Source organism: Macrobrachium rosenbergii, chromosome 6 (genome assembly GCF_040412425.1).
Source record: "Macrobrachium rosenbergii isolate ZJJX-2024 chromosome 6, ASM4041242v1, whole genome shotgun sequence".
Taxonomy (NCBI): Eukaryota; Metazoa; Arthropoda; class Malacostraca; order Decapoda; family Palaemonidae; genus Macrobrachium; species Macrobrachium rosenbergii.
Window position 1 is genome coordinate 28,915,348 of NC_089746.1, and position 22,664 is coordinate 28,938,011.

General features: G+C 35.8%; 1 protein-coding gene and 1 long non-coding RNA gene across 7 annotated transcripts in view; one reads left to right on the top strand and one right to left on the bottom strand.

Moving 5' to 3' along the window:
- The window catches only part of LOC136839398 (uncharacterized), a 441,312-nt gene that overhangs the window by 175,565 nt on the left and 243,083 nt on the right, over positions 1-22,664 (bottom strand). The window lies entirely within an intron of this gene.
- Positions 1-22,664, top strand: part of twz (BTB/POZ domain-containing protein twz) — a 240,450-nt gene that overhangs the window by 32,226 nt on the left and 185,560 nt on the right. For all 4 annotated transcript variants that reach the window (XM_067105387.1, XM_067105385.1, XM_067105384.1 and 1 more), the window contains exon 2: positions 2,619-2,709. Coding sequence is in view for 1 of the 4 variants with exons in the window: in XM_067105385.1 (XP_066961486.1) it covers positions 2,672-2,709 (38 nt within the window). In the remaining 3 variants the exon portion in view is untranslated. The remainder of the gene's footprint in view (positions 1-2,618; positions 2,710-22,664) is intronic.

Below are 22,664 nucleotides of genomic sequence, written 5' to 3' on the forward strand. Positions count from 1 at the left end.
AAAAAAATACGTTTTTTGAATGTAAATGTATTTCAGTTCCTCAGGAATCATTCAAAATTATCCATATTTTCAAAAGCGCGATATAAGGATGTTTTTATTTACATCAGAAACACTAGCATTTTGAGCTGAATGCTGGCTTACACCGTATATCTTTTTTTATTCTAAAACTGGCACTTTTGGTAAAAAAAAAAAAAAAAAATAAAGCTTAGTACAAGCGAAAGGATAAATCACAGTGTTCTGAGGCAGTTCAGTCATTTGGAAAGAATGGCGTACGATAAGCTGGTATGAGTGTAGAGGGAGGAGAATGGGACGGCCTACAAAAAACTGGATAGATGCCATGAAAAAGTTATTGATAAGGAAACACAAAAGTCGGTGAATTGCATCGTATGTGTGCAGGAGTTTCCGGGTGCTTCCGATTCACCTTATGTGTTGGTGTATGAACTAACCCATATTGTGGAAGTTTTTTCAAGTATGAATGTTGTTCTGACCTTTGTATAGTTTTTCTCTAGAGCAAATCTTAATGTTGGAAAAAGAAAAACATACGCATAGCAAATAACGAACATATACTTGGCTACGAAGGTGAAGGTGGATCTATTCCAGCTCTAGTAAAAGTATAAGATTCGGTAGACATATATAAGTACGTTAAGAGCGGGTCATGTACTTAGCGTTACCTCGTGCAGATACCCGGACCCAAGATCGAATCTCTGCCGGGCATCAGTATACTTTCATTTATCTTCATTTGGTTCTAGGCTTGCAGTGATAGGCTTTTCCAAAAATTGAAGAAATCAAGAAGTATTTATAAGTTGTGGCCTATAATACGACATGTGTATCTGATAAAAGTGACCAGCAAATTTATAAATATATATATATATATATATATATATATATATATATATATATATATATATATATATATATATATATATATATATATACATTAGATATACACACACATATATATATATATGTGTGTGTGTGTGTGTGTGTGTGTTTGTGATCATATTTTCTGCCTTTGATTTCCGGAATGCTAGCACAAAAATGTTTTAAAAAGAAAGATGCGTTATAATTGCTGCAATTGCAGCAAATTAGCGTGCTTAACTTTGTAAACAGTGGGCCATTTCCCTAATATCTTTAATTATAGTATGATAATAACAAAGCTTGGAAATATTCAATTAGTTTCGACTGCAGCTTTTAGGTTTTTAAGGCAAATAAAAAAGTCCCCCTGTTTTATGAGTCTCGACGATTCCTCGCGTATTTATGTTTTGTTATTTATGTTGTATTATAATGAACTTATAACCATTATCACCAACACTAAATTAAGCTATATAATCACTCGGCATAAAACCATCCACTGATTTTGTGGTTTTAAGAATAAGGACGCCATTATTGATTCAAAAATTTCTCCTACTGATGATTCTTTTTCTCGAGTTACTCAGATCAGAGTCTATCTTCTCTCAGGTTACTCAGATCAGAGTCTATCTTCTCAGAAATATAAGATGTCTCCAAACACTGGTTTTGATTGACTGTTACAAGAAACTTGCAGAAATTCTGGCGAGATGTTCTAACTAAACTTCCCACTACTGAGTTTACATAACGAATTCCCTTTATTTTTTTCACTACTTCATTCTTATTGTGCATCCTAACGCGTGTTATGGAAACTTATTATTTCTTTATTTTTATGTTTCGATCTTTACCACGCTTCCCATGACATTCGCTGTCCGTCGTAACGATGCTTGAAAGCGTTGACTTTCACCTGAGCCTAACACTTGACTTTGGCAGAAGGAACCGCGAAGAATATGATGCGCCAAAGACAAGCGACTACCTGACCTCTCTCTGCTAAAGCTCCGAAAACTTTCCCGTGGCTTTAAGAACAACAAAGTCTACTTTTTACCGAGAGCAAATGCCAACGGGACGGGCAACCTAATCCCCCGCCCTCTTTTTTTTTGCCCTAGCCGAAGAAAGCAAGAGAAAGTAAGCGGAATGGTGTGTGGTTAGTCTTAACTATGAAGAAAGCGATACACCTTTTTATACTTCTTAAAGGGAGAAAGGTCACAAGAGTAGGAAACACAATTGGAGGAAGAAAATTCCAAAGCTCGACAGTGTATAGGGGGCAGGAACAGAAACAGAAACAGGACAGTGTAATTCGCGCGCGCACGCTGTGTGTGTGTGTGTGTGTAAATGAGCACAGCATCATTTGTCCCCTGAAGGATAATAAGGCCCCACGCGTGTCAGGAACAGTGGGATAAAGATATCGGTTGCTTTATATATATTTTAAATGTACAAATGTACAGTATTTCAATACATGCCCGAAGGGCAGAATGACATCGACTTTGAAATAAATCTCTTCTATCATTGAATATTTTCGATTGCGTTAGCTTTCACTTCCATTATAAAAAGAAATAGAGGTTCAGCATGCTTTGGACCGTTTCCCTTAATTTATCTTAGAAGAAATGAGAAACTGGGTATGGGAAAGACCTGATTCCTCTAAATCTACGCCCTAAGTCTTATATTCAAACATAAAGTTACTTGCAGACCAAGTGAATATATAAACTACTAAGATCATCTAAATATCCCTCATTCTTCCGTGACTGTAATTACTCCTTTTTCTTCTCCAACAGGGTATCATCACCACCATCATCCTTGCCACCTTTTCTCTCCCCCGACCGCCACCATGCAGGTGGAGAAGCTAGTTTCTAAAGCATCAAGCAGGTGAGTCCAGTTAATCAATTGCCTTCTGTAAAGTTTAGTTTTCAAGTAAACTTATACGAAGATCGTGACCAGCAAGAAAGCTAAGCAAGTAATGTTAAAGTGTAATAGTTCGACCTCATTGCAAATAATATTGTTACAATTGTTATTCTCGGTATAATTTAAAGTTATTTAAGCTTATGAGATGATGAGCAGTAAGAAATCCAGGCATATACTGATATAGTGTGACAGATTCAACTCAATAATGATGTATATATATATATATATATATATATATATATATATATATATATATATATATATATATATACATACATCATTATTGAGTTGAATCTGACACACTATATCAGTATATGCCTGGATTTCTTACTGCTCATCATCTCATAAGCTTAAATAACTTTAAATTATACCGAGAATAACAATTGCAACAAAATTATTTGCAATGAGGTCGAACTATTACACTTTAACATTACTTGCTTAGATATATATATTATAGTTACTATTAGCAGCATTGTAGTTGTTCAGCACTAAAATCTCACATGAAGAATGGAAGTTATAGATGTCAATATTTTATAAGAATGACAACCGACCCGTATTTGCGTAAATCTTTCCTACCTACTTTAACGCATTTAATCTAACGAGCTTTATCTATTTCCTTTCATTTGCATAAAAACTATTTACAAAACACTTAATACCCATTCAGCGCCGCTGACACTTTATGAGAATAAAAGCAAATTAGTGATGAATAAAGAGTAAACTTCGCAAAAAAGTAATACTGCCTAAGTCTAATACAAAATTACGATTTCAGTACACATTATGAATATAATCCTCTCAAACAGTGATATGAAAAAAAAAAACCATTTCAGCATTAAAACAAAGTTTCTGATGATGTCAGTTTTAATGTTTTCTCGTTGCATTAATATAGGAGGCTAACTGAGTGACTGATTTGTTTACATGACCTGGCAGAGCAGTGAGCAGTGTCTGCATAGATTGAAAGGAAGTTTATCGTAAGAGTCATATGATTTTCCGTTTTAATCATATGATTTTCCGTTTTAATATTTTCAAAAATTTGATGGTAAAAGAAAAAGGTATGTCCGGCGTCTAAGAAGGTCTTCTTCGGCGCCGTTCATACCTTTTTCTCTTATCATCACATTTTTGAAAATATTAAAACGGAAAATCATACGAATCTTACGATAAACTTTCACTTTATCTATGCACCCTTTTTGAAATCTTTCACACCTGACATGGGGGAAACTACATATATTTCCCAATAAACGTTCGTTTTTGTGTCATTTTCCTGTCACCTTATTAAATTATTTTTTTTATTTTCAACAAATCTCCATCCTTTATGGCAGATCAACTTCCTCAATTGTCATAAAAACGCCTCCTGATAATATGGTTGTCACAAAGACGAATATTCACTAAATGAAGTGAAAAAATTGGGGTACCTATTTGGGGCAAAACCTGGCTACGAATTAAATATTGCAGGGCTTATGTAATACGAAAAGCTAAGCATAAATCTGAAATAATATGGAAATAAGGTCAGCAAATTTGTGTTAATAAATAACTACGAACTGGTACGACATTGAAATTATAGCCGTATTGACTTCCTTTATGTAGTATGATTATTTGCAACGTTAATATTCGTCCTCAGCACATCGAATAACATACACTACTGAACTCAGGGAAAATAATATTCAATAAAACGCAACTGCACTCATACACCAAGCCATCAGTAATCAAATAACAATTATGACAGTAATATCAGGCCGTTATCCGACAAAACTTCCGTTTTTTTTTTATTTGTGCTTGAACCTTCTGAATGCACACTGAATTCATAGCTTGAGAAAATCTGCGCTTGAACTTCCTGAACGCACACTGAATTCATAGCTTGAGAAAATTGAGCCTTATACAGAAAGACCCCTGCTACACGCAACACTAATCAGGTTCTTTGTTTAAAAAGACTGTACACGCAACACTAATCAGGTTCTTTGTTTAAAAAGATTGTACACGCAACACTAATCAGGTTCTTTGTTTAAAAGATTGTACACGCAACACTAATCAGGTTCTTTGTTTAAAAGATTGTACACGCGACACTAATCAGGTTCTTTGTTTAAAAGATTTTACACGCAACACTAATCAGGTTCTTTGTTTAAAAGATTTTACACGCAACACTAATCAGGTTCTTTGTTTAAAAGATTTTACACGCAACACTAATCAGGTTCTTTGTTGAAAAGATTGTACACGCAACACTAATCAGGCATTGTTTGAAAAATATGTCTTTGCTTTCAGTGAACTTTTTATTTCTGGGAATGGTGACTTATCGGAAATGTGACCATAAATATGGGGAAAAATAAATCCCTTCTTAATAGTCAGGGATGATTTGTTCGAGGATAAGTCAGAAATTTTCAACACGTAAAAATTCTATGAATATAATGTTAATTTTCTAGATACCTTCACCACAAAATAAGCAGACATTACTCCATTAATACACTCATACATATTACCCGATGGAACATTATACTGCCATTACATATCAAATTGTTAACATTATCCCATGGTGAAATGAAAAAGGGGAAGGCTATTTCACTAATTTAGATCATTTTTACGATCAGAAGATTAAGAACGAGCAGACAGGCATTACAGATTTTAACTGGATGATTGAGATGAAAGAAGGGGATTTTTGGATTCATAAGACAAATATTTAAGGCGATCTGTATAGTTTTATACTCAGATACCAGCTAGTTGATATTATGAAAAAAGGAGAGGCTAGTAGGCTATACCACCTAAGTACACAAAAGGTTTCCCACGAACTAAATAGGCGAGAAAACTAGGAGACATTACCTACGGAGGAATTACACCTACATCCATTCGGAGATAGTTATGACGTACAAAAGCTAGTTATTCAAGAAAGTTAGAAGCTATAACTGACGAATAAAAAAGGACACGCTTGATGAGCCAGATGAGGGCCGATAGAGAGGCCTCTAAGAAGAAACAAGGGGATAATGATGATGATAAAAGACGACGAGTGAGAAGAGCACCATAAACACCGCTAGCGAGTAGTGTACTAATTATATTCAAAAGAAATGGCTACTTCAGGGACTCTATACCATAATATAAAGGTCTTTTTTTAGGGAAAATGGCAGCTCGGTTTTAGCCTAAAAACCAGGGCTGATCTCTGCGTAAAGTCAACCTATAAAAAGGCAAATGTTATTAAGCTGTTTAGACTCTAAAACCAGCGGATGATTCGGATGGGACAAGGGAGATGGTGCTTTCTTTTTGGTTTCAACTCTAAAACCGAATTTCAGTAAAATATAAATCAATATAGTTGGGGTCTAAGTACCTTTACTCAGCAAACAAATTTAGGGGCTAGTAGTGAGAGTGGCTGGGCCAGGGCTGGAAGACAAGTTATAATGTGGAATTCATTATTTGTAGACTACTACAATTACACACAAAGATTGAGACATTTAAAGATAAATCTTCCACTAATATAAGTAGTAATATTATTGGTAAGTGCACGATGCAAAGTTTAACCTTACCAAGAAAATTTCTACATAATGAGATGCAATGTGCATCAATATATTTTTCTTTATGCAAAACAAGTTTAAACTTCATGTTAAAATTTAAAATCGCCGTCGGCCAGGCCGGGGCCAGACTCTCTTACACCACTGTCCTATACGAAAGCATTCAACATTTAGTTCCCTTGATCAGTCTCGACCCTCTTTTTATATTGCGTAGTTTTTGATAGTATGGGTACACTAGTCCCAATACAACGAACAGACAAATGGAGGCATATTTGACGACCAGCGGATATTCAAGAAGGCCAAAATCTATCCTGTTAAAAATCTAATCTGGAATCCAAAGTCAGAGCACAAAAGGTTAATATAATCGAGTTCTGAATGCCACATTGGCATCACTATTGATGAACTGGAACAACTTGGAAGTTACTTAATATTAACACTAAGGATAACAACCTGTGCATATCATACATTCGCTTTTATAAACTTTAAAGCAAAGCTTTAAAAAAAATCTTTTAATTCTAAATGGTGTATACAATTACTTTTTGCCATCAGGTCATATTATTGATTGATTGAATGATTTATTCATTTATCAATTTCAAAGGAAAAGAAGGATGTCTTCATATGTATACGATATACATGTCAAGATCTCCATGCCGTCTTAAAGTTAGTGACTGAATTACGTTAACAAATTTTAGGAGAAAGTTGACTCGCAAGTAAGCGGATATTAATCTTCTCTAATACGTAGGGCTCTTACTGAGATGTAAAAGTAATTTCAAAGAGCCTGACTGGGTGCCAGTACTGTATCTGTTGTGTTTACTATATAAGAACAAATAACTGTGTGAAGAAATGCTACTTAGCGACCTCTTGTCGCAGGTTGCAAGACCTAAAACTCTCAGGTGACACTTTCTCCTGAGCCATCCATTATGGACCATAAAGACGCCATTTTATATATTACCTGACGAGTATCTGTCTTTTGAACACGTTATTAGCTAATGTCTTAAACTGAAGGTGATTAAACGTTAAAGGCTAATTTATTGCTTTTTCCTTACATAAAATGTACCCGTGAATGTTATTTGAATACAGATCACGTGGCAACATAGTCACACGAACTGTACAGTGGGTCATGTGGAAACAGTGACGCGAACCATATAGTTCATGTGGATATATTACCCAAACTGAAGTTCGTGCAAAAGTACTTCACGAACCGAAATTAATACAGGAATGCATTACACGACCTAAAGCCAACGCTTATATCACACGAACTTTAGTTCATATGGGAATGTATCACATGAACTGAACTTCGGTGTCCACGAACGACCCTTTCTTGCCTAAAGACAGGATTCTGTCTCGTTCAAAATCTTTCAGGTAACATTACAGAAAACATTATGTGGTAAAAGTTGTTGAGTCAAAACGAAGGAAAAATATTTACCGAAAAATGACGTTCCAGCGTGGATTAGGATTAACGTTAAAAGAGTTGGATAACATTATAAAATATTTCAATTGAAACATTCCACAATACAAGGATTTATTTTCTACGTTCATCATATTCTTTGTGCTTAAGTAAATTCCACTTCAGGATATAATAACAATTTTACACACTAGTAAAGAAAGTGATAAAACTCCACTCCGGTAATTGTAGCTACTCGGTTGAAAAGTAAGTCAAGCATCCATTACACGACGTGACTTCCACAGAACTTTCAACCATGTAACAAGAAGAGAATTACTATTGATCTACATCATACCCTGCCAAATAAACAAGATTCGTCCATCTCCTAAAATACTATTTTAAAATTCTCACAGAACTGCTCCATTTGTGCTAGAGCTTCTTTTTTTATCCCTAAATCTCAGCAATCATAGGACTGTGCAATTACTCAACCTAATAACTATCCAGATTAAGCAACAAGATTTTTATTTCACACAAAGTAGACAAGTCGTTCTATGAACAGTCTATTGTGCAATTAGAACTATCAAACTTCTAAGAACAAGGAAAGATTGAACAAAGAATCAGTTCCATTGCTAAAGTGGAAGGGAACAACCAGACCACTACATTTGATATAAAAAAAAATGCCCTGTTGCATTCGATTTATACAACAAAACAACTTTTGAATCCCAAGATGTGTCATCAAGTACCTTATGGCAGAAACGGCATCCAAGTTATCAGAGCAACAGTGGAAAACTTGCAATGCTATGCTCTCAAAATTAAATGTCTTTCTCAATATATGAAGTTAAAACGGACTTGTATTAAAATTACTGAAGTTTATGTAGAAACAAATCACACAATCTCACGATCATATGGAAATATATCACACAAACTGAAATCGAATGGCTATGCGCGATATTGAGAGTAAACAACCGCTTTCAAAATACATAAAACAAGGACACTATCTCAAAGCAAGATCATCTCCCGAAGCCACCATACTGAGTCAGAAACGCATTCGAAACCTCAAGCAACAGCACTTAAAAAACACCCTCTGAACTCATGATTAAAGAGCACGCAGTGTTGTCTCGACGCCTGATACAAAATTCAAGCGAGTGGAATTTCAGGTTCGGTCTCCAGAGAGTAAAAACTGGTAGACAAGAAGCATTATTGGCACGCGCCAGTTTTGTCCAGACTAGCTATAAAGTCGCTCTGTTGTGCGTTTGACATTCGCACCATGCAGTCCAGGAGTCGGATGCGATCTCAAGTTTACGCTGTCAGTGTCTGTCTTAATTCGGTTAAAAGTTAAACAAATAAATTCTTAACAATAACACGGGGAAAAGGTAGTAATTACTAGCACGTGTTCTGCCCGACGGAGGTATTAGAACATTCAGCCAGCAGATCTTCTCTTATCGAATTTGTCAACGTTAGCGGCAGAGGTTAAAATCCCATAACGGGCGACTTCTAAGTCGACCTTAGCATCACGTCCAAGATCTCTCCGAGTCTCTCGCGCCCTTCTCTTCCCTCGAGTAAAAGGCGTTCGGGGGGTCTTTAACTCCGGCTCGCACCGGAAGTCATCAATTCTCCCGGACGGTTTTAAGCACTTCTTCTCGTGCTGAAGGCAAACATCTACATCTTCTAAAGTGGGCTGCGATTCATTACGAGTAACAGGTTACGTATCCTCTGCCTTAATTGCCGATCAGATGTAATCTCCAGTTCTTCATTAGACGAGTCTTGACTACCGCGCTCAATAATACGGTGTTTCGGTAGCGAGGTTTTCTTGACCATCTGGTGCTCTCACAACAGGATGGGGGGGCAGGGGGCTGGGGTCGGGCAACGATAGGAAGAATAAGCTTAAATTTGATTTCAAGAAAATCGTAATAAGATACTGTACCTTAGCTCAAAACCATATGCATATAAAGAATACAGGAACAATATATAATAGAGACCGTACAAATACCACCTGAAGAGGCAACAGAAATAGCGCATTTTATTTGGCGAAGGGCAATTATATCAGAACCGTCATTATCTCTTACGGATATTTTATTACGATTTATAACCATCAATAGGCCACTATTAACCCTTGTTAACAAAATGGTATTTATCCAAATAGGTACGACAAATAGGCTATCCATTAATGAATGTACTCTATACACCAAAACAGGCATCTATGAAGGCATGCAAAAATACCTGCTTTCTTATAGCAGAGTTGCGTCACAGGGGTGAATGCACAGAAATATATTTTATGTATGTATGTATGTACACACACACACACACACACACACACACACACACACACACATATATATATATATATATATATATATATATATATATATATATATATATATATATATATATATATATAGTATATACTGTAAAATATAAGTCGCCCACATATACCAATTTAAGCATTCAGATCTTTCCAAGCATCATATAGGTCTATGAGTGAACAAAATCCCTTTTATTTCAAAACCGGGTTTTCAGAGCACATCAGTCGAAATCTAATTGAAAATATTAAGAAATGAAGATTAGAGTTAAATGCACGAGAGGTGTATTTCCATTTGTAAACTTACATATCTCTACAAACGTGCAGTCCATAGAACATGCAAAATTCATAAGCTCACGAGCCCTGTGCCAAATTGACCCTCATCGGGGAGGGTGCATCCGGGCGGTGAAGATTTGAATGCAGACTCTGTAATGATCCACTACCATGAAGGGCCAAATTTTTTTCCCCCCTCCTGAAGCCACTTCAAGAAGCCATACTCACCGCAGTAATCCAGAATAGCATTTGCGTGCAATACTACTGAAGGTCTTAGGAGTCAGTTTTGTTGTTTCATGTGGTTCGGATTCCACAATAAGCTGTAGGTCCCGTTGCTAGGTAACCAATTGGTTCTTAGCCACGTAAAAATAAATCTAATCCTTCGGGCCAGCCCTAGGAGAGCTGTTAATCAGCTCAGTGGTCTGGTTAAACTAAGATATACTTAACATTAGGGTAAGGTGGTGTTGTTATACAGTAGTTCCGGCTCTCTCCGGTGTTTCTCGATCAGTGTAGAGGAAGACCTCCATGGAAGAAAAATCATTTTTACAGTTCTCATAAATAATAATGGAGAACACTGCATATATATATATATATATATATATATATATATATATATATATATATATATATATATATATATATAGGAGCCTCGATGGCTCGGTCGGTAGAGCAGCCGACTCGGACTTCATAAGAAGTCTGTGTCGCGGGTTCAAATCCGCAGCCGGCCGGTCATGGGGCGGACACTTTGCTATCCGTGTAGACACCCCGGGATTATGTATGTAACCAACGGATAGGTTTGCTGAAAGCAAATGGGTGTTACAGACAAATACACACACAAACAAAGCCACTCCAGCATCTTCTAAAAAAAGAAAAACATAACAGACGCCTTACACGTCTCGAACTGTCGGCCTAACCACTCACGTCTCCTCGCTGCTGGGAGAAAGGGAGCTGGGGATTTGGCAAGATACATATGCACATATGCTACCGGGGTCTAAGCGATGTCAGGCAGGGCAGCCGATCGAGGCTACGGCCTACCCCAACGCCAAATCAAAGCCCCTCAAAGAAGGCATCGTGCTTAACCCATATGAAAAATGGGAAATAGCACGTTAAACGATATATATATATATATATATATATATATATATATATATATATATATATATATATATATATATATATATATATATATATATAAATGTATGTATTCCTACTCATGTATACATGGTTTCTGCCGACTGTATTCACCAAAAATGTAGATTTAAAAAAAAAAAAAAAAAAACGACCACCTCCTAACCTCTTGATCTTCACACACTTTCTAAGGAAACGTATCCAAAAAACCATGAGGAAATCGAGGAGTTAAGAGGTCGTTTTGGTTAATGAAAATACATCCATACACACATGCGCGCTCTTACGTACCTATATACTATCTTCTAAGAACACTGCCTAAGATGAATTAAAGAAAAACCGTAAGCAACACAAAAAAACAGTGGAAAACTATGGGCTACCACCCCAAGCAGAGTCCCATTTATGAAAGCAACAGCATTTAATAGCCCAGCGGAGCTAATTAAGTTGTTAATGGGGAAGATTAAGCTTGTTTGAACAGCAGCAATAGAACATTAGCAGCAGCGGCAAAGAAACCGCGGACACTGAACCCTTCCACTGATTCATCATAACAGACCGCGAACTCCCCTTTTGACCCCCGCAATTATTCCCGTTATTTATCCAGTGGAACTTCACCTGGGGTCCGGAAGTCGCGAATTACAGGGGCGGGCAGCAGACTGGAGAGGCAGAAGGCGAAAGAAATGAAAGAGGCTGGGGAGAGAGAGGGAGGCAGAGGGAGAGGGCGAGTGAGACAGACGCGTGCCAAACCTCAGGCCACGAATTTGCACTGCGTTCAAGGTGACGGCACTAACTCCTTAGGGTTGGGGGAAAGTGAGAACATTTGATTTGATGTTTGAAGTCAAGTGAGAAACACTCAATTTGTTTGAGGTAAGTGAGCAACCGCTGACTCGTTGTATGGAGGCAAGGATGGAACATTTCAGTGTTGTTTAGGGGGCAGTGAGAAACACTTGAATTATTGCTTGAGGGCGAGTGACATGTGAGAGACACTTGATATGCGTTTTTGTACACCGGGTGAGGACGGGACACTCGAAGGGAGACTAAGGATAGGATAGGAATATAAGATTAGGTCATTCAGCGCTGAAAGGAAAATTGAGTTAAAAGGTTTGAAAGGTGTAACAGGAAGAAAACCTCGCAGTTGCACTACGACACAATTCTTAGGAGAGGGTGAAAAAGAGAGACTGAGAAATCCGTGCCTGCTTACAATGAAATTTTTCAGTACTATAATAATAATAATAATAATAATAATAATAATAATAATAATAATGTCCCAGACACTGACGAACCACACAAATAATCAGCACACAAAAGCCCTCTCCACTCACATAGAACTGTGGTGGACTTTGGAAATCTCAGTAGACAGACGAATTTCAGGATGAGGGAAACCGAAGCATATATTCTACTCTTTATTTTAACGTTTCAGCACTACTCTGGTGCCAATTTCGAAAGCAGCTGAAATGAGAATGAAGACACGGATTTGATGAAGGTATATACAATTTCAAAATCATAAGACTACAATAGGTGCACCAGAGTAGTGCCCAAAAGTTAAATTAAAGATCTAAAATATCCTTCAGTTGTTCCTCGTCCTGGAATTTATCAGTCTGCTGTGTTGTTGATGCAACAGTGATAACTGTTGCTAAATGATGTTAACTGTGATGATACCTTGTATATGAATAACATATATATAGATTTATTGTAGTATTCGCGATCTCATCTTCCACATGAAGTAATATCCTTTTCCGAGCCATTAACGATATTAAAGACGATTTAGAATGATGAATCATTTAATTATTTGATAAGCAGTTATTACAGTGCGCTCCTAGTTCAACATGTCTTTCTCGCAGCATTAAGCTACATTACATTAATCTGTATATTGGTTACAGTACAATAACAATGCCAATCTTAATTTGAAACATACTAGATTAACACAACGCTGTGCATTGTAGAGTTTTATTCTCTCATCGACCGCGCTCCTTTGAAAATCCAAGAGAGAGAGAGAGAGAGAGAGAGAGAGAGAGAGAGAGAGAGAGAGAGAGTCTCTAACCGTTACGCCACCTACAAGCATCTAAAAAAATTTTCAACCTCCATCACAGCGGCGTCAAATACAACTGATTCACTTCACAGAATTTCACTTTATCCAGCCAAGATTTGACTAAACCGTTCTAGAACGTATACTATCTTTGGGAGATATGGTTAATTAAGCTTAATCAAACCACTGGAATATCTTTTGTGACAAGACATGGCAGTTGGCTTTAACGGAGAATGGGCATGCTGAATTCAATATTCTTTGTTTCTCTGACCACATTACCCCATTTTATACATATTTAGCTACTGTCGTTACGAAATACCTCCTTTCCTTCTTTGGTTGATGACTTTCCGGAGAGCTTTTATTATATTCCGATCGTCGTTTCAATAATGATTTGTGTTCCCCATTCTGTTCTACTGTTTTCATTTAAATTTATTATTCCAACTACGACAAACAGCACCTCGCATTTCATAAAAAATTCGTCTCCTGGGCTAAATACGGCGTCCTCTCGAAGATGCCTCTACACTTGTAGAATTGCGTAAGGTGGTGGACCACATTCCACTTCTTTGCTTCCCTTTTTTCTTATGATGCTGATACCGAAATGATCTGACCTCACGATAAAATCGCGGACAAAAATTAGAGATCTGCGGATGTCGTAAATCTAAGCGTGGCCATTTCTGTCAAGGAAAGTAATGGCTTAGGCGAGCAAGTTACTCGTGGCCTGGGGCTAGCCGTACACGGCTGCAAATTGGGCAGATTATATTTTTTTTCCCTAAGCGTTTTGGCCAACGCTACCAGTGGACTAAGAATGTGTAATCTAGAAAAAATGATTCAATATGGGTAGAAAATTTGGCAGTGCGAAGATGAAAAAAATATTTTAAGAAACCTAATTACTTGTGAAAAGATTTACAGAGAACATTTTAATACCAGTGGTCCGTGAAAGCAAGAAAATACTGGATTGCAGGAGCTGTGATGCTTTTAGTATTTCTTCAGCTTCAGCCTAAATCTTCATTTTTGCTTTTAAAAGAATATATGATTATTTCACGTAAACTCTGACAGTTACTTATGTTGCCTTGCATACTGATATTCTCATCTCTTTTATAATAAACTGAAATACATCTGTATATATTAAGGATATTCTGTAAAACTTAAGGATTTGAAAACTGCTGACCAAACGGATAAGATAATCTACTTAGACCCCGAAGTGATCCCGCTCGGATGGAATTCTTTCTCGATTCCTTGAAAAATTGGTGAATGAACCGAATACCATAATTTTCTTAATGATGATAAAAATAATAATAGTGGTGGCATGTCTTGTTAACTCGAAATAATTATATTGACAATATTCCAACATTTTTACATCAAGTGAGCAACACTGCCATCATAATATTTTTTAGTCAAGTTGTTAGGGAGATCACCTCACTACCACCAGTTTCATTAAGTGCCTCTGTTAAACTACGCAGTTTATTATGTACCTAACAGCTGGTTGAATTTGGTGGGTCTCAACTGAGGCGAAGAAGGGCACAAATTAGCTATCTCATTACTAGACTTGCCGAGAATCGGGAGGCTAAGTAAATATGATAAAAAATAAGATAACAAGAGAAAAGACAAAACAGTAATATACATAAAAAAAAGGATCGTACATAATAGGCAATAGGCAAAGATCACCCATGATATTATGAAAAACTGTACCAAAACACAGCTGCAAGTAATTATAAATTCCGGTAAACACATACTGCCATTAAAATGTCAAAAGTAAATAGTAAATCCGATGGCATAATGAATCAGATATAATCAACTCGTTATGTTGATGACCGCTACAGAGCTATTAAGGTTTTAAGGCATGATAATGATAGATAAGCAGGTAGTACATTTTACCTTCATAAGGTTACCTTCTACCCTCTCCATTACATAAGGCGACGGAATATGAATAATCTACAGAACTATCTTATATATTTTTTGTATCGTTAATGTATGTTGTACTGTCTAGCTAGCCTAAATTCTCTTTTTTTACGTCCACAAACTGAAATAAGGTAAATTATTATTATTATTATTATTATTATTATTATTATTATTATTATTATTATTATTATTATTATTAAGCACTAAAGTTAATCCAAGCTGTGTGTAGCACCTGTTTTAACCCCTATTTATGAACCTGATCTTCAACTGTAATGGAGAAAGAACAATATCTTGCGAAATAATTATCTGTACAAATTATGAAAGAAATAAGGCGCTAAATTGAAATCTTGGAATTTAAGGGGAAAACATTCAAACACAACATCACTATCTAACGTGGATCTCTCTCTCTCTCTCTCTCAAATATGACCAAGTCAAGCAAAAGGCTTTATAATCTGAACTGGGCAAATGTGGATCGCTTAGGGGAAATTGATTTGTGTCTTGAAAAAAGCACTTTCCTGGGTTTCTAAAAAGTTTCTACACAAAAGAGAGGGAATAAAATACTCCAAATTTAACACCAAACAGCACGGAATTAGTTTTTATGTTTGTATACAACAGTTATTTGCGAAGGCTTCGCGTATGGACCCGGGAGATGAAATTATGATGTCTCTGAGGCCATCAGATATATAAATAATCTGATTATCATAATGCCAGAACTATAAACAAGGAGAATTATCGAAGGCATAAAATGAAAACAATATATATAAATAACCAACAATTCAAAGTATAATTTCTTGTCAATATTCTACTTGCCTCGCAAGTCGCAAGGCCTTACCAAATGTAGGCAAAAACTTACCTATAAGCTCCCATGCCTTAGGGGATAATGAGGAGAAGCAGCATATTTGAAGGAGCCAAATTCTGAGAAAACCCCAAGGAAAGGTGGGGAAGGAGGGATTGGAAAAGACGTTACCCCGTGAACAAATGAACAAAGTATCTAACATCATGTCTTCCAAGTTACATTTGTGAACCAATGCGGTTACCATTGCCATTCAACATTTTCATTTTAAACAAGAGGAATTTCAATAAGCGCTGCTGTTTCGGTTCATCATTGTATTTTCTTTCTTCTTTTTTTGTATTCCAAGAATCTCCTGGACCCCTACCCATCTACCCAAAACAGGTTATGTTTGTGCTATGAATATCAATGAACACTATGAATCACACTAAACTTGATGTGGATATAATGCCTAAAATTTCCGGGCTAATGGGAGGGAGAGACAGCGCGAGAATAGGATTACTTATTACCTTTTATCAAGCTTAGAGAAGACAAGAAAAGACAGCTCCGACATAAATAAGGGATTAAGATATGTAACGAACAGAGAGAGAGAGAGAGAGAGAGAGAGAGAGAGAGAGAGAGAGAGAGAGAGAGAGAGAGAGAGATGTAAATCAGATACTTTATTCACATTATAGGATTTTTGACAAACAAATTGGCCTCTTTGGTGTACAAATATAATGTCTTTATTTAATACATTTAGAATTGCAAACATCATTTGTTAGAGATGATACGGAAGAAAGCCAACATGAGCAGAAGTTGGAGTAAACGCAAATATTTATTAGAGAAAATGCATAAGAACACAAAATGGTGAAACAGTGATGTACAAATTTCAAGGCTTAACAACATGACTATATCTGTTGTTAGATTACCCTATGCTTTATAGTTTATTTACAAAAAAAAAAAGAAGCCTTTGAACTCTACGAAACTGAAACGAGAACTAAGCATAATGCATGAAATAATACTGAGGCGACATTTCGATGAAGAGAGGGGGAGAGGGATGAGCTATTAAAAGTTAGGATACGTAGCAGACTTAATGAAGGAATACGACGCCCCTCGAGACAAAGGCAGTTAAATGACATCACTTGTAACAGTTGGTGATGTCGTTGCTTTAACATAACGACATCTGGAAATGATGTGGATAATCTAAGCGTTTACCGAAGCATAATGACTGTTACAGTGAGGACGAGAGAGAGAGAGAAAGAGAGAGAGTATAGTTTTCTTTACTCACTGAATATTAATGTGGTTTATGCTACTCAACAATGACTTCAAGGAAAGATAAGCAGCCAATTTAACCTTTCAAGAATTTTAATTATTTAGTATCCGATGCATATTTCTCTTGCTCTTTTTACAGGTTACTTCATTAACGAAATTTGTTTTTAAAAATAAACGCACAAGATTATAGCCATCTTCCATAAAAAACATGAATTTATGAAGATTGTAATTCATGAGAGATTAACGGTATTTAAAATATTATAAATCTATAAACATATCCTAAGCCTATTAGTCTGATTGTTTGATGATGTACTGGGAGATGTTAAGCGTCAAGAATACTATTCGTATAAGAGCAGAGGAATTTAATATATATATATATATATATATATATATATATATATATATATATATAAGAGCAGAGGAATTTAATATATATATATATATATATATATATATATATATATATATATATATATATATATATGTGTGTGTGTGTGTGTGTGTGTACATAAATTATAATTTAGCTGAAATAGATAATAACAATGCATTAACCGTTCTTGGTTACTCTTCTATCCTTTGTAGAGTTTGAGTTTATAAAAAAGATTTCGAATTCACTCTTAAGAACCTTAATATTACAATGAGTTTACTTAACTGGGAATCAGACACATTCATTTAGCAACATGCTTATAATCTTGTATTTATAAATGAATCAATTGAAAACGCAAGACAATTGCATTATAAAAAAAAAAAGAAAGATAATTATATTCTTTCTTATAGAGGGTGAATATCTTCTTATGATGCCCCAAACGTGCCAAGACAAGGTCTTTCTGATAATTTACCTAAGAATTTGTAAAACCGTCTACTATACACATATACATTACCTGTTAACAGGACTTCAGCTAGAGATGAAAAATCAGAACCTAATAAATCATGTATCTATGAATTGCCAAGTATAACATGTGACCAGACTAATATACGTTAATCTACGGACTTGAACGAAGACAACGAGATATGACACAGGAAAATCCTATTAGATTTTAAAAACTCTGACATATGTAGACGAAAACTTCTTGAAGCTACTTCAACACTAACTAAACAAATCTAAATCACATTCCCTTTTGAATTTCATTGTCAAGAATGACGTAACAAGTGCAGATAGTTGTCAAAAAATGTAAACAAACCTTCCTGAGGAAGCAAGGAGATGGTCCCTTCGAAAGCTTAATAAATTTCTTTTTCGAACAGTACAAGTTCTAGTTAAAACTACATACACGGAAAAATATGCCTTTACATCAAATACATACGTACGTATATATGCAGATGAGTGTAATAAAGCTTAATTCAAACTTTCAACAAAGGAAAACTGTTAATTACCCTATATACATTACATATCAAGGCCTGATAAAGACTTGTTCTTTCTGTGAAATGAAAATGACTTCAAGATTTTGTCTTTATGCAAGAGGATGAAAGGGAAAATACCTTCAATTACTTTTATTTTCTTGTAGACTCCTATATTTGTTTAACAACATGAGTTCATTTCAACAATTTAACGAAACAGTGAAGAAGAAGTTTCAGAAAAAAAAAAAACAGGTGATATAGTTTATTAATAGTACCTTTGTTTCTGTCATCCAGTCAATAATTATCCTCAAAATGGCATGTAATGATTCACGATATTCAACTCAACTTGTTTGAGTACGGCTAAGAAACAATTCAGTCTACATGTGTCGATCGACTTCGCCCACCCACTTTTCAAAGACCAGTTTTTACAGATAAAATAACTTGCCATATTTAGATTTTTTCCCTTGATAACAAAAAAAAAAAAGAAAGAAAAAACTATCAAACCAAGACTGGCGCGTATAGGACAATTCATCACTAGTCATGAAAGAACAAATGGCTTTTTTTCTACACCATCCCAAATCATGCGAACCTACAAATGACTAAATGTTCAAACTTCTTTCCAGCGACTCTTCCGTCCATTCTCACTGAGAAGACTTATTATAACAATAAGACTTCATTCCCCGTCACGTTCCATCAGGAGACGAGCTCAAAAACCGGTCGAGCTGGAATCGATATAAAAAGTGACAAAAAAGTATTAGAAATAAAGGAAGAAAAACGAGTTTCGCTGAGAATATTTGAATCTATTATGACTATGTTGCACGCTCGTCTAAATATGCAGCTACAATGTGTTACTCTATTATTCTGCTGTAACGCCAGTTACTCACGTCAATAAATCAATCAAAAAAGCAAATGCTTCATTACTTTTCGCTTCTTCTTTCAACATTTTGTTTGGTCGCATTGATGAGTACAAAGTAAATATTGGATGGAAAGTAATTTCCGTTACACAAATTGGAAACAATTTGCTGAGAATAATTCTAAAGGGATTTCCTACATAGCTACACTAGAGGCAAACAAGGACTGCATTCACACGATAGCAATAATAAAAATATTAATAATTATAATAATGGTTGTTACTATTATAATTATTATTATGTGTGAAAAATCACACAATAAATAATAATAATAATAATAATAATAATAATAATAATAATATTATTATTATTCGTTCAAAATCACAGAATAGCCAGTCACGAATAATGCAAAATGAGACAACGATAAATTGATTCGCTCGAAAGAGACAGACGGTAGATACACAGATAAATAGAGAAAGTGAGATAACAAAAAAATCTGATGGTTTACGATATCTGAATTAGTCTCATTTTCCGCTGGTCCATCTGCATTCCTTAGACAAATGTCGGAATTAATAAGCAGACTGAACAGTTTTTTAAGGTGAAATTACTCTGGCAGACACTGATGCTGAGAAGGAAAGAAAACTTCTGCACTTTTCGCATAACTCGATTTTATTTGGGGCATTAAGCTATGTAATCAATACAATGTGCATTGTAAAACTTAAATATCCATGGTGAACATTTCCATAAAATTATCGTCAGTCTCCTTATAATACCAATTCTCTCTCTCTCTCTCTCTCTCTCTCTCTCTCTCAAATATAAAAATAAATCTCGCGTTGTGCCTGAGTACGCTAAAAGGATTCTCGAGGAACTGGTTCGGTCATAAAAATCAAAAGATGAAAAAAATAAGTTGATTTACTCTTCGTACACTATGATGTAAAAAAAGTGATCATTATACTTTTCCTATTAAAAATAAACCCGGCAGATTTCCAAGTTTGCAAACACCCTTGTCTACATGTTTTTTATCACGGAAAACCCTTCGTCCCTTTAACTACATAACAATCTAAAGAAACAATTGTTATGGTGAAAAATGTTTTGCTAATAAAAAAAATCGGAGGATTAGCAGGGTATATGACATCAATCTATTTCATTTTTTTCTTTTACTGAAACATTAAGAGTAAGAGAAAAGAACTATCATCACTGCATTTCCCCCGAAAAAAACGCTGGCCAATTTCCACGTTAATAGACATATTTTCTCAGTCAAAACTCCCTGCCTTTTTTTCAATTACAGCAACCCAAAGAAAGAAATTGTGTTTAATCACATTTCTCTTCATTTACTATCACAACTGCCTAGAGCAAGGACTGATTAACTGGGAATTATCTGGCGTCACAACTACTGTTCACTGATCCCGAACCTAAAGAAAGAGCCGTGTATAACACTTTTTCTTTAAAAAAGAATCTACATGAAAAACAGTGTTTAATAATACTTCTCTTCCTTTTCCTATTAGACTATAACCTAAGCAAATTTCTGTTTAATCAAGTTTCCTTTCCTCATTTTATACTACTGTACAATAATCTAAAGAAGGAGCTGTGTTTTATAACATTAGAGCTGTTTTCTTTATCTCCCGTCCTTCTTCTCCCACTCTTGTGCAAGAGAGAAGCAGCATCCCAAGTGCCCTCGGGACCGGATGCTCAGCATCCTTGATAGGAATTCCATTCGTGTAAAGAGAGAAAGAAAAAAGATCATGGCCCGAGACTCGTTTGGAAGTCTTCTAAGGACATCCTACGCGATTATAAGAATTATCTGCATTGACAGGGTACGATTGAAGAGGTTAACTTACAAATGCTTTTAAAAAACGTACTACGCGCCGGTTTCAGTTTATCTGTATTGACAAGGAGCACGTGGAGAGGTGAATACCTAGAAAACTTGCACATGATGTGAAGAGAGAGAATAATATTCACACAGTAGTCAAATCTGCATTGGTATGGAAGACTTGGAGGAGAAGAAAGTACGTGTATTTTGAAACTCTTCAATGATGTAAAAACATACTTTACATAGGAGAAAAAATATTATACACAGTAGCCTGATTCCTATATTGACAAAAAACACGTTAAAATGTACCGTGAAACCTACAGACGATGTTAAAATTACTCTACCAAAAGTTGAAAAAGTTATAAACATGATACTGTATATGCGTTATCAAACGGGGAAACAGGGAAATTAAAGCCTACGTATTACGTAAAAGCTTATTTTAATTTAGAGGAGAGTTAATCATAGATTCAAATCCAGTATGGGAGAACTTTGAGAACATTCTGTATGATTATGGGAATTTTATGTACTGATAGGGTACTGTTCAAAAGGGAAACCTACAACATTAAGACTTACAGCAAAATGTTATGCGCAGAAATCAGGGTGCTTGCACTGGATTGGTACACTTGAAGAGTTCAGTATTTACAGAAGCTGTAAAAACTTATTTAAGCCGGGATGAGAAACAGTGTTACAGTCAGCAGCCAGTCTCGGCGGTCGTTATCTGGTATCCTAATAAACCCAAGTTCTATTAGAAAGCTGTTGTTCTTGGATGCCTCGATTAAAAATGTAACCGAATGCGATTACAGACCTAAGCTGAGCCGCCAGCTCCCGTTGATTATCAGAAGTTAACACATCTCTAAAAGTTTCAGTATAGCACGACTTGAACAGAGTTATCTATGATTCCCAACTCTCTCTCTCTCTCTCTCTCTCTCTCACACACACACACACACACACACAAGAAACTTTCTCTCGCGAGCATTATTACCCAATGGAAGCGTCTAAGGTCAGTCTCAGCGGGTATGCTATGAGCTGCCGACGCAAGTCCCCTGCCGGTGGTTTTACACAAGAGCGATGAGATTGTTACTAAAAGCTTATCCGGAACAGTTACATTTTTTCTTCACATCCTTCGTCTTTGATAACTTGACTTTTATTGTCTTACCTACAGAGAGAGAGAGAGAGAGAGAGAGAGAGAGAGAGAGAGAAACAACCGTTTACTGAACCTCAGTCAATAAATCTTGCATGTTAAATCTGAAGTAAGATGAATGATAGTCCATAATAGGCACATAATGAACATACAGCGAGCACATTATGGTCGAGTGATAGTGCACATCAGGACTCGAATCTTGCCGGGTAACTTTTTTAAAGACAAAGCAGACTTCTACAAAAACCACATCACC